Source organism: Engystomops pustulosus, chromosome 2, assembly GCF_040894005.1.
Source record: "Engystomops pustulosus chromosome 2, aEngPut4.maternal, whole genome shotgun sequence".
Lineage (NCBI taxonomy): Eukaryota > Metazoa > Chordata > Amphibia > Anura > Leptodactylidae > Engystomops > Engystomops pustulosus.
The window spans coordinates 214487188-214499907 of record NC_092412.1 but is presented as its reverse complement, the minus strand read 5'-3'; the positions used below and the strand labels follow the sequence as shown (position 1 = coordinate 214499907).

Sequence of the window (12720 nt, the reverse complement as noted above, 5' to 3'; positions counted from 1 at the left end):
GTGTGTCTTCACCCTTAGGCCCATCATAAATCATTAAATCCCCCACTGACATATTGGCAAAGGCACTTTATAAGGAAAGGTCACAAACCTATATAAAAACAGTAAAAAAAATTACATTTTACCTTTAATTTTATTAATTTAGCAATAATCTATCCAACTATTATATTTCCCCTATGATTTGTGAAGTGCTGCAGAATGTGATGCCTTTATATAAAGTAATAATAATCTTTATTTATATAATTACAACTATTAGCAGATATTCTTTTTTGCATCCCAACAAAAACATGGTCTCCTATACTATTTCCCGATATGGTATAAAACATACAAGAAAATGCCAGCAAGGCAGTCTAAATCATCACGAGGGGGAAAGGCAGGACAGTCAGTATGTAGTGATGTCATGTGCGCTGCTGACCACCCATATCTCCCACAGATGTTTAATCATCCTCTAGGACACTGCCCTGCTCTTGTCCAGATCTGAAGACTATCACCCAGCACACCCTCTTTTTGCTTCAAAGTTCACTTTGTTTTCAGCAGATCTCACTTTTAAAGGCAAAAGATGAAAGATTGCTTCCCAAGAATAAAACAACAGCCAAAGCTGTGTGGTAAATATGGAGAGAGAGAAAAAAAGAACAAATGTTATAAGAATCCCCCAAGCAGTTTAAGGTCCTAATGTGATTAACTAATTAACATCAGAACCCCCCCACCCTGCCACGCCCCCTCCTCCAGGGTCACTGCCGAATTGTTGTGGTAATTGGAAGTAAAAAACTGAAAACCCTCAACCCAACTTTCTTGCCATAAAACACAACAGAATTCAGTCACAAACTGTTTGAGCAATCCACCCCGCAGAACATTGCAAAATTATGGGCCGTGCCATTGGCAGATACAAGGATTATAGTAATACTGTAAGGACACAGTTCTGTACATACAGGGGAGTAAGGAACACAACAATAAACACCACCCCTGCAGAGCCTCCATGGCTCCTCTTCCAGACAACTAGTATTTCGCTCTGTACGGATGAGAACAAAGAATCCAGATGGGTTTGAGTTTGGAGAATTCTTTGGTTTGGCAAATCTTGTCAAACGCAAAATCCGGGCATCATACATGAAGCGTCTATGCAGTAAAGTCATTTTTTTTCAATGTGTTTGATGGATGTGAAAAATGGATTTACATAACAGATCTTTTAATAAAAACGTAGTATGTTCATACAAGTATAGACCATTTTGCATCCTTGAAGGTGGCCATTTTAGGAGATATTCACCTGACACAGTAGGCATATACCAAGTGCTTTGCAGGTATATCAGAAGAGAACACAGGACAATACCTATATGATAGATAGACAGATGTGAAAACCATTCAGGAGCTATAATAAAGCTTCTCCTGGATTTTGGAATTACCAATCTAATAATAAATAAATGCACGTAGTGCTGTGGCAACATAGCAGAATTCCCAGTTCAGCAACACAGCACCAATGACCTTGCTATTAATAGTGCATTCCCCTATGGGCACTACAAAGATAATGAGGGTCTGGAAAGAATTCCTCCTAAAACCCCGGTACCCTGGAAATGTTTTGTTCTAAAGCAGCAGCTTTTCCTTCCACAACCAAACCCTTCCTTCATAATCCGCTCTCTGTGACATCACCGGCTGCCGTTACCAAGGAGAGGGATGTGTCACAAATAGTGCACACAACAAGGTCAACGTGCGACAGTCTGGGGGCAAGCGAGACGTCTGCGGGGCAGCGCTTCTTTGGAACGATTCCTGCTCATTACCCGAGTCTAAAAGGTGCTGTAGGACGCACGTACCACGCCGCCAGAACAATGTCCGCTAATTCGAGGAATGTTTCATTCAGTGATTTCTACGGATGTATGAGATCATGGACTCCAAAAGGGGTTAACCTCAGCTACACCAATTATTAACCCTTAATCCCCAGCAGACTTTTTAAAAGTATGAAAAAAATATAAAATAAAAAAGTGAAAAGTGCAGCTGCAGGGCTGCGGAGTATCAAAAACATGATAATTTAGCAAGCGAGTTCACATGTGCAGTCTATCCATCTCTGGGAATAGATTTTTTTTTTTTCCTGCAGCAGTGGAAAGATGTAACAGACGTTGACCCTGCCTAAATACAATTTCTATCCTCTCCCAATAATCTGAACAAATGGTTTTCATTACATCCACAAGGCTCAAAGTCTCATGTCTCCTTATTAAATACTGTCGCTGGACCACCACAGCGAAACCAGGGAAGGAGGAAGGTAAAACATACGTGTGGGGGTACCTACACAACTACCAAGGTGTCCCGAAATTCCCTGACATCTCCCCAATTACCTTTACTCAACCCTCTTTTTTCCAGAATACCTGCACCTTCCCAGCCTTGATCCTTACACAGGACATTAGGATGAGGCACAGGAAAGGGAAATCTAGAAATAAAAACAAACAGAAGCGGGAGACCTCCATACAGGCTGCAAGATGTATGGCATGGCAGGATGGAGCCCCAGGCTGACTGGTGAAGCGCTGGCCCCGCAGCCCTGCCTGTGTTTCCCATTATGTAACCCTGGTCATGGGCAGGCAGCCAGACTCCAAATGAAAAAGAAACTCTGGCTTGGCATGGCTTCTATTTTCCTATCCTCACTCAGGGTCAGCACGGTGTCACACAGCTGTAGAGAAAGCTCCAGGGATCGGAGCTGGGAATTGCTCCAAAGCCAGAGACCGGGGTTCAAGTGCCAGCTGAGAGCAATAAACCAAGCGCCGCAGCTGCAGAGAGCTTGATGGTTCTCAAAAGTCCCCCGACTATTCCGGTTTCTGAGAGCAACGGATGAAGGAATCAGAGAACACAGCGTCACGGCATAAGGCGGGCGGGATGCTGGCAGCCCTCCTGCTCTCCCCGCTCTATGTCAGAATTCATATCTTCCCCTTGTGCTGCTCCGATTCTGCTCTAGATTCCTCAAGAACAATAGAATTTCGTTTTCTTGACTAAGCAGTCACTCAAAATGTAAATTAAAAAGATTTACTTTTGTATCAGGGTAGCACAAAAACAAAAATAACTCACCATACCATCGGACAAGTTGTAACATTGTATACACATACAGGCGGGTCCCCTACTTAAGAACACCTGACTTACAGACGACCCCTAGTTACAAACGGACCTCTGGATTTTTGTAATTTACTTTGGTCACAGGATAAAATAAACAGCTATAACAGTAATTACAGGTGTCTGCAATTAAGCTTTGTTAATCCTGGTTCTTATGACGACCCAACATTTTTAAAATCCAATTGTCACAGAGACAAAAAAAAATATTTTCTGGAGTTACAATTATAAAATATACAGTTCCGACTTACATACAAATTCAACTTAAGAACAAACCTACAGAACCTATCTTGTACGTAACTGCCTGTATATACATTTTTCCTGCTATTAATCCCACTTACTCCCTACAATCAATTTTATCTACTACTAAAAAGTCTGATAAGTGAAAGCAAAGGATTACATTCCAATGTACATTGAATGGAAAAAATGTATAGTTTAGTTTTGGAATCCTTTAACCCCATTCCGCTATATATAAGCTAACTGCACATACCCCATATAGATAGCATTGTGTATAGATCTCATGATAGTGGTCCACTTCAAACGGCCATAACTTCTGAACCATGGTACCTACAAAAACACAGTTCTGGTGTCGTATTAAAGAGGAGAGTCTCCCCTTTCATATTGCATCAGATATGGTGCCATAGAACAGGAGACGTTGCAGAAAGAAAAATATTTTTATATACAGTCTCTTTGAAATGACAATAGAACTGCGTTTCTAGGTGCCACAGTTCCTCTCCAGCCTGTCAGATGGAGATAGCAGAACAGAGAAGGAACTGCAGGGGGACATGGCTGATAGTTTGTAGAAATACATGCACATCATTCATTTGCAGCTAAACCTGAGGTAGAGCGTTTGATGCCGTACGTATTTTGGTGAAGGTATATTAAATTTTACACCTCTTTAAAAACTTTAATGGGAAAAGTGAATTTAAATTAAGCTTAAACGTTCATGAAAAGATACAAAAGTAAACATTGTTTTAACAAGTTAAGCCATTCATAAAAAGATATCATTTAAAGAAGAGCAAAACAGAACACCAAAAATTTTACCTGGACCAATGACCACTGGTCGTGATGGGGTTAAGGAAACTTGTTAAATATTTATACAGAGGCCTAAATAGGAAAAAGCCATCCTCACTTACTTACCCTCACTAAGCTATGCAGTACTACACATCGTAAACCAATTATTCTTTATGGTTTAATTACTACAAGTAGTAAATACATACAAAATTAGTGATCGATTAACCCGACAGTCTCAAAAGCCAGGAACCGGCGCAGGAATACCAAAAGATACGTACTGTACAGATAAAGCATACATTAATACACGGGTCTCTGGGCACATCGTTTTTCTTTACTGCAATGAACTGTAAGGTCAGCTTTAACAATGTGCCGAGCCAGCATCTCTAGTCATTGCTGTAAAGCAAATTTGATGGGTTCTCCGATGAGGAGGGGGGCTACGCAGATGAATTAAAGGAGAACAAATCTGGTGTCAAATCAGAAAAGAATGTTAGGGCTTAAGTAAAAGCAGCAGAGACTCCTTTGTAGGATCACGAATAAGCAATATTGCATTATAATAAGTTGATGCAACGGCTAAAATGGGCCCAATATGATTGTTGATCTGCTACATATTTGTTCTCATCTGCACAGCAGGCCCACCGCTTTACCCTCACTACATGAGAGGGGCCAGTGTGGGAGCAATGATCACCTAATCCACAGCGCAGTCAGGTTTTCTCTGAAATGAAACACATTTATAAAGTGAAGGGAAGTGGTGGGAACAGGAGTTCAGGAAAGCTGGGTGAGAAGTAGCAGTGTTATAATGGTAGGCATATTGCTAGCCTCTGCTACAGAAACTGCAATAGGGGATGACAAGAGTTGTTGTAGTAGGTTAATGTTTCCTGGAGAGGAGTTTTCAGGTTACCATTGAAAGTTTAAAATTGTAAAAGTACAGCCTTAGGCTGCATGCACACTGCCGTGAGCCCGCCGCGCAGTAGCACGGCGGGCACACGGCAGCGCGGGGAGAGGAGGTGAGTGCAGCTCACCCCCACCCCTCTCCATAGCGATGTATGACCGCGGCGCCGTAATACGGGAAAAGATAGGATATGTCCTTTTCCCGGGCTACGGAGCGGTACGTGCCGCACGTAGGGTGCCGCGAGCCCATAGAAGTGTATGGGGGACGTATATCGGCCGCATACTGTAGTGTGAAAGCAGCCTTAGGCTACATTCACACTAACGTATGGGGGACGTATATACGGCCGACGTATTTACGGCCAATATACGTCCCCCATACACTTCTATGGGCGCACGGCACCCTACGGGAGCAGTACGGTGCAGCACACGTGCGGCACCGTACCATTCCGTACCCGGGAAAAAGATAGGACCTGCTCCTCCTCTCCCCGTACACTGCCGTTGCCCGCTACGGTACGGGCGGGCCACGGCAGTGTGAATATAGCCTTAAAGAGGACCAGTCATCAGAATTTTACCCCTTATTACCCCCCCGTAATATCTGACAGAAAAGGGTTAAACATCCTCCACATGCCAACCAAAATTATCTGCCACCACTGTGGTACTGTACTTAATTATAGTCGTTTTTCTGATACACAAATGAGTATAAAAGAGTCAACTTCTGAAGAGTAGAGTCAAGTTTTCTCCAGGCGGCCAGTGAATCATGCCTCCTCCTTTTGACTGACTGCTCAGGCCCAGATTTGAAGAGACACTGAACTGACAGGAAGTCCTCTCCCAGTCCTTACCTGAATGCTGTCCCTCCCACTGCATGGTGTATTTAGCAGGGAGCGTGAAATTGCAGATTTTCTCACCATTTCAACCATCCATGATTTGGCGGAGCCATGTCTATGGGAGAAGGCAATTTATGGGAGAAGGCTGGATGATACGGATTATACGGATTTAAGCTGGGATGCCAGAGCTGCAACTATCAGCAAAGGCACAGTGGATGAGCCAGTTTATCCTGCCTGTTCTTGATGACAGGTTCCCTTTAAGTGATAATTTATGTAGTTTCATGAGATTGTGCAAACACAGAATAAATGTTAACGGGACAACCAAAATAACAGCCCCATCAGGTAGGCTATGAAAAATCATTTCCTACAATAGTCGCCGATTTACACTCATAATATGGTGGCTTGAAAACCAAATGCAAAAAGTCGCCATTTGCCTGATATGAGTCACTTTTAGAAGCTGGAGGGAAGCATTACATCAGACGTCCCCATCTTGGGATCTAGAACTGTGGTTCCAGTGTAATTGTAAAAGAGGAGAAATTCATTGATTGCTCTTTTGAGAGCTACAGAAGCAGAGGTCTGGGAAGTAAAAAGTCTAACTGGATATTTTTTCGTTTACAGTCCTAAATCTGTGTTTAACTGAATGCTCCGCTTACGGTATATTTAGCGGGATGCGTTCTGAAACATTAAATACTGCTTCAGCTATAAGATGACATCAAGATAGGGGCATCTAAAGGGATACTCCCTGTCATGCATCAAAAAGTGACTCCACTCAGGTTAAAAAGCGACTCCTCAGCCTGTATAGGAGTTTGAAGTATTTTTTTACTTTTTAAAGAAGTAAAAAACTGATGAGTTATACAGGGTGAATTCTTAAAAGGATATTTAATAACCTATCAAAAGGTGCCATTAAATTAATGGTGTGAAATCGGTGACTAAAAAAGGAGGTATAGCGAGTATTGGTGCAAAGAATGGGGACTTGGCTACTACACAGAACAGAGCCTTTTTTGATTCAGTTTTCTGTTTCAGGTATAGAGACTGCTGCAAACAGCTAATCAATGAGAGTAGCAGGTTTTGTGACTCTTCCAATTGGATATTTATCATTAGTCAATCAAAGTCAATGGAAAGATAAAAAAAAAAATCAACAACCCAAAAAAAAAACCCTTAAAAACATAATTTTTACAACCTGGGAATGCCGTAAAAAAAAGCTGAAAAACTATTTGAATTGTACGATTGGGGGAGGGGACACCAAACAAGGCCTCAAATAGCTAGATCAAGAGAGACATTAAAAAAAGTGTCAAGTCAGAACTTTTCCTACTAATGTTGAAGTGACCAAAACTGGACCACATATAACTCAAAACAATATTATTATTATTACTATTATAACATGGCTCAGGGTCAGGTAACAACTGCATAAAAACTGCATGTAAAGTGTGCATTTATTTTTTCTTGGACCTGCGTTGAATGATTGAATGGCTCCACAGACCGTAATGGATCAGTGCGCCATCTCTTTCACAGCCAGCACCAAAACTGATCATTTGTGTCAATGGGGCCCTAGACTGCAGAAAGGTGAAACCCGATTTTAACCCCTTCACGAGTGCCACACTGCTATATATATCCTTATTACATATACTCAGTGCATACATATCATGACAGTGGCACACTTGAAATGGCTATTCCTTCTGAACCTTGGATGCTAGAAACAGTTCTTGTGTCATATTAAAGAGAAGAATCACCCTTTAAATGATAAGAACGTCTTTACAAACTATATGTCTTGCAGTTTAAAGGAAACCCTTTAAGAACATAATTTTTAAATGATGACAGGTTTCAATAGCCTCTGGCATATTCATTGCAAACATGCCTTTGTTGTGCATCTGAAAATTCTACTGTCTCTAACATTACCTGCTCCCTGCCAGCAGCGCATGGAGAGTCCCGGGAGAGGCAGTGCAAATGAGAGTTGCTTGCAGCGGTTAGCTGGCTTAAGAAGGGGGGAGGAAGCAGGGGAGAGGCTGAGGTAGGGGAAGCGCGATGAGTGAGAAGGAGGGATCGAGAAGATAACATCTGCCATATGAACTGTACCAAGAACATCCCCTGTCGCCACCATCTTCCAATTCCTGCCACAAACTGCTGCCAGGGAGCCAGGTAATGCTAATCAAACTCTCGAGAGGCAATGGAAATATTCAGAGGCACAACAAAGACTTTTTTGAAATCAACATATCAGAGGTTACTGGAACTGGACCGCATGTAAAATGATGTCCCTGACGACAGGGAACCTGTCAGCAGAAATTGACCTAATAAACCACTACCATTCTGTTGTCATGCACCAGACCATATTCCAGATCATGTGTATTTCATGGGCCAGCGCGGTGGCATCACGAGGAAATTAAACTTTCAAGTGAGATGTAAATTGGTTGTATAAAGTCAAGCAGGCTGAGATTTTAACACTGAAGTCAAGCTCTCTTCCTCAGAAACCCTCTTCACTAGTATTGATGATCCTGGATCCAGAAACATCACTAACCAGGTCTCCTGAAGCCTGATCAACGTTAATTTTATGAATGATGCCACCACACTGGACCATAAAGTAATGGAAACTAGAATGTGTTACGCTGCTTCACAAAATTCTGGTAGTGATTTAGAAGGCCAATTGCTCATGACAGGTTGCCTTTAAAAAAAGAGCATAACAGAAGTTCAAGAGTTGACCCAGACATTAGGATATTAATGACACCTCAAAGGGTGAAATACACAATTAACCTGATATGTACATAAAAAAAATTTAGATTTTTTTCTCCCCCAACAATAGACATTCACTGAATTCTCTTGCGCCTGCTTTCAGAGGTAGAAGATTACAGTTTACAATAAACTATGGAGAAGTGCATTAAATAGAAGTCCAAACTCAATGTACAATCAGATAAATACATAAGAGGGCAAATCTAGACTTTTTTTATACATAAAAAAATTAATAATATGATATAATATATTATAAATGATAATAATATCAAGTGCCAAGCCCTAGTACAATTGCTGAATTTGAAATTCAGAGCTTTAATTTCTATTAAATCGATTTCACACAACAGTTCTCCACTTCCCCTTGTCCCTAGTGTAGTGGTACAGCCTCAGTGAGCCACCTAGATCTTCTAAACTATTGGAAATGAGAGATGATTTGGAATGTGGAATTCACTCCATCAGTAATTCCGCACGGTAAAGGTTGGATTCTTCACTGGGATCCACAGTTGATAAATTATATCCTGCAGATCATAAAACAACTTTCAGCTGCAGATTTTTTTTTTTGTACTGTGTATAGGACTGGGAAACATCCCATATGCTGCACGTCTACTGCAATAAGCTGATGTACTACAACTGGTAGGTACTAGATACGCTCCTTCTCAGAGCAGCAATCTTAAAATAAGCAATTTTTTGAAAACGCACACACAGGGGCTCATTTACTAAGGATCCAGGGACCACGCAAACATTGGATATTCCGACGATTACCATGCAACACAAATCGGGGGGGGGGGGGGGGGGTGGGCGGGCTTACCGGACGATCAGACGGATTCGGACTGAGCACGGGATGTAACATTTGATTTGTGTCGCAAGCCAGGCACTTACATGCACCGAGAAGAAGATGGTCAACTCCGTGCGCACAATCTTAGTGAATCGCACTGGAGTGCATGGTCGTCGGACAACGCACAGTGGGGATCGTGCAAGGGACAGGTAAGTAAATGTGCCCCACAGTCTTAACAATTACCAGCCCTACTATTCCATTCCCAGTCACAGCATACCCATCTATAGTTTTACATGTAGTATAGGGACAATTCTCTGTGACTCTATATTGTGTTGGCGGTTTTCGTTGGTATTCAGTTTAGATGGTCTTCACCCTTGCCGTGAAAGGGAATCTGTCATAAGGGAACTAATTTTCACTTAAGACAGGTTGCAGAAACCCATCACATCTGAGTTGCAAATATTACTTTCTGCCTTCTCTAAGCATGTGTATTACAATATAAATTGTGTGTTCTAACTTACCTGGCTTCCTGACAGACTCCTCCGTTTAGTCCCAGGGGTTGGCTTTAGTTTTGATGCATTTCAAAAAACAACACGTAACTTACTGTCTGTACTGCTCCTCAGCTCTCAGCCCCCACCTTTCTGCTCCTGTATAGCTCCTCCCTCTCCCACCAGGTTGTGAGCTCTGTTCCTTTGAAGGAGCACAAAGTTGGGGGGCCGAGAGCTGAGGAGTGAGCAGCACAAACAAGTCACTTTTTTTTTAAACCGCATCCAAGCAAAGCCCTGGGACTACATAGATGATTCTGTCAGGGTGCAAGGCAAGTTCTAACACACAACTATATTGTAATGGAAATGCTTAGAGAAGGCAGAAAGGCATATGTGCACTGCAGGTGTAATGGGCTTCTGCAACCTGTCTTTAGAGAAAATGAGGTCCCTGGTTTCCCTTTAAATGTGCCTCTACTATCAAAGCCGAATTTCGTAAGATGCTGCAAATTCATTGCCTTATTTTGCATGACAATTACTATGCAATATTGGTTGCATACATAATATATATTTGGTCCTATTTTACTATAGATAAAACCACTTGTATCTATTAAATTAGATTCTGATTAGTTGTGTACAGCATCATAAAGCTTCTAGTTATGGTGAGGCAAATGTTTACCTTAACTAGTGAAAAATGTTTATGATTCTGTAGGATCTGAAAAAGGGTCTATAGTTTGGGGTACAAATTTTTTTCTTAAAAAGATCACAGCCACTAAAATAGTCCTGTGCAAGAAGGTGGCCTGCCTGGGAAAGAAACATCTTCAGAATGTAGAAGTGTCACGTCCACAAAGCACCATATTTACCTATACACTTCATAGCATCAAAGTACTTTTTTTTATGTGTGGAACCGGACACAAATGTGGAACTTACTCCTTGCTGCTGGTCAGGGGATTGGGTGGTGGATTCCACGTCTCTGGATGGCCCAGCATCCAGTCTGACCACACCTTCACACTAGGCAGAAGCTCCTTAAGATCAGATGGAAATGAAGAAACCTTCACTTCCATTTCATCCTCGGTGACATCATCTGCTCAAAAAAAACAAAAACAAAAAAAACGCTTTAAAAATGCATCAAATGTTACAGAAAACATCATAGTCTTAAAATAATCCGCTCACCTTTTCCATCACTACGTTGCTTGGTCTGAATGATCTTCAGTAACTGGATGCATCTATTTACAAGAAGAGAGAACATTGCAAGGCCCAGAGAGGTTGCCTGTTCCTGAACTACTGAACGGTAGCCATCTACATGTCCATCTGTATAAGAAAGGGATACATAGATTTACAAGGTATCATAGAGAGGTAAAGAGGCTTTAAAAGAAATCTACCAAATCCAGTATGATAGACCAGGGGCACTTACTCATAGATCAAGGCACCGTAATGAGCCTGAAGGGCTTCTGGGGGAGTTATCACAGTCCCTTTGTGCTGCAGCTTCACAGGTTGTTACATTGTAAAGCATAGCCCCCAACCCTCCCTCCCTCCACTGTGTGCCAAATCTGGTTACACCCCCAGAGACCTTCAGGCTCATTAGCATTAGTTTAAAAGTTGATTTTAGAAGGAAGGAGGCCATGGATTACAAATATAATTAGATTACCACAGTCACAGTGTCTGGATCTATGAGTAAGTGTCCCGGGTTTATCAGGATGTATTTTGATGGTAGATTTCCTTTAAAAACATTATATGGAGTATTATTATTATTATTATGGATTGTCCATTAATCAATATAGTATAAAGCCAACTCCACCCATTATCTAAAGACAATTTTCAACACGTGAAGAACATTCCCAACAGCCACGATTTACAGTGAATTCAGCAAGGTATGGCCACTATCCAGCTTGTAGTCTGTGTGTACACATACTTTCCATAGGCCACCATGCATACAGTGTACTATACCCATGTCATAGTGTGTGTATATGTGAAGTTATACTATTAATGACCATTATAGGAATGCATCTTAAATTTTTTATCAGTCTGACGACTGTCAAATTCTCGTGTGTCCGTAAGATGTTGGGTGCAGATGGTCTCCCATAATAGAACAGGAGCTTTGCACCCCATTTCTCACTCAGAAGCAGCAAATATGCCATTGTAGAGAAGTAATGAGCAGTAATGATGTGAATCAGGGTCACAGACTTTGTAAATCCAGCAGCCTATGTCTAACCGGTCTCTACTCACTGTTGCTGCTTGCATGTAACCCCTGCCATTTCTATTGACTTTTATTGGACCCATCAGTGACCAAATGCGCTTCTCTCTTCTTCAGAAGCATCAGCAGGATCATATAGGACAGTGATGGCGCACGTTTTGAAGACAGTGCCCAAATTACAAACAAAATCTATTTATTTACCGTGAAGTGCCAACATGCAACAGTAACTTATTGCTTCCCGTTCTACCACATCTTTCAACCGTATTGTCCCCCCTGAGGCCCCCAATACAGATGAAAGAAGGAGGGCGCATTCAGACTCTCGCTGTAGCTTCTCTCAGGGTCTCTCTGTAGAGGAAATATGGTGGGTCCAGCGGGATGACCTGCAAAGATATTGCAGTATGTCAACACCTTACTGATCCCACAGCTCCAAAAAAGGCAATGAATCGTCGCTTTAAAATAAACGCTGAGCGCAGCATTAAGTTGCCTGGGACTGCTGCGGATACAAAGTAACGGATATCTCCACGGCCTCCGCTGGGCGTGCACTCAGTTACGTGACAATCTTAATATGGACAGTTTAATCTCTAGGAAACTAGAGGGGAAACGCCTTGATCATCGGCAGTAGCCAATCACTGGCTGCTCTCAATGTTCACTCCTCCACCCGCTTTCAGGGGGGTGGGGCAAAATAGAAGGACAGTGTGTAAGTTAAAGGGATGAAGCAGTGCAGTGTGCTCGAGTGTGACCACCACA

At 42.0% G+C, this 12720-nt stretch overlaps 1 protein-coding gene across 1 annotated transcript in view; it reads right to left on the bottom strand.

Annotated features, from left to right (window-relative positions):
* SMG6 (SMG6 nonsense mediated mRNA decay factor) overlaps nucleotides 1-12720 on the bottom strand; it is a 159159-nt gene that overhangs the window by 91773 nt on the left and 54666 nt on the right. The window contains exons 11-12 of the mRNA XM_072138100.1: nucleotides 10953-11090; nucleotides 10710-10863 (exon numbers count right to left, since the gene is read on the bottom strand). Of these exons, the coding sequence (XP_071994201.1) occupies nucleotides 10710-10863; nucleotides 10953-11090 (292 nt within the window). The remainder of the gene's footprint in view (nucleotides 1-10709; nucleotides 10864-10952; nucleotides 11091-12720) is intronic.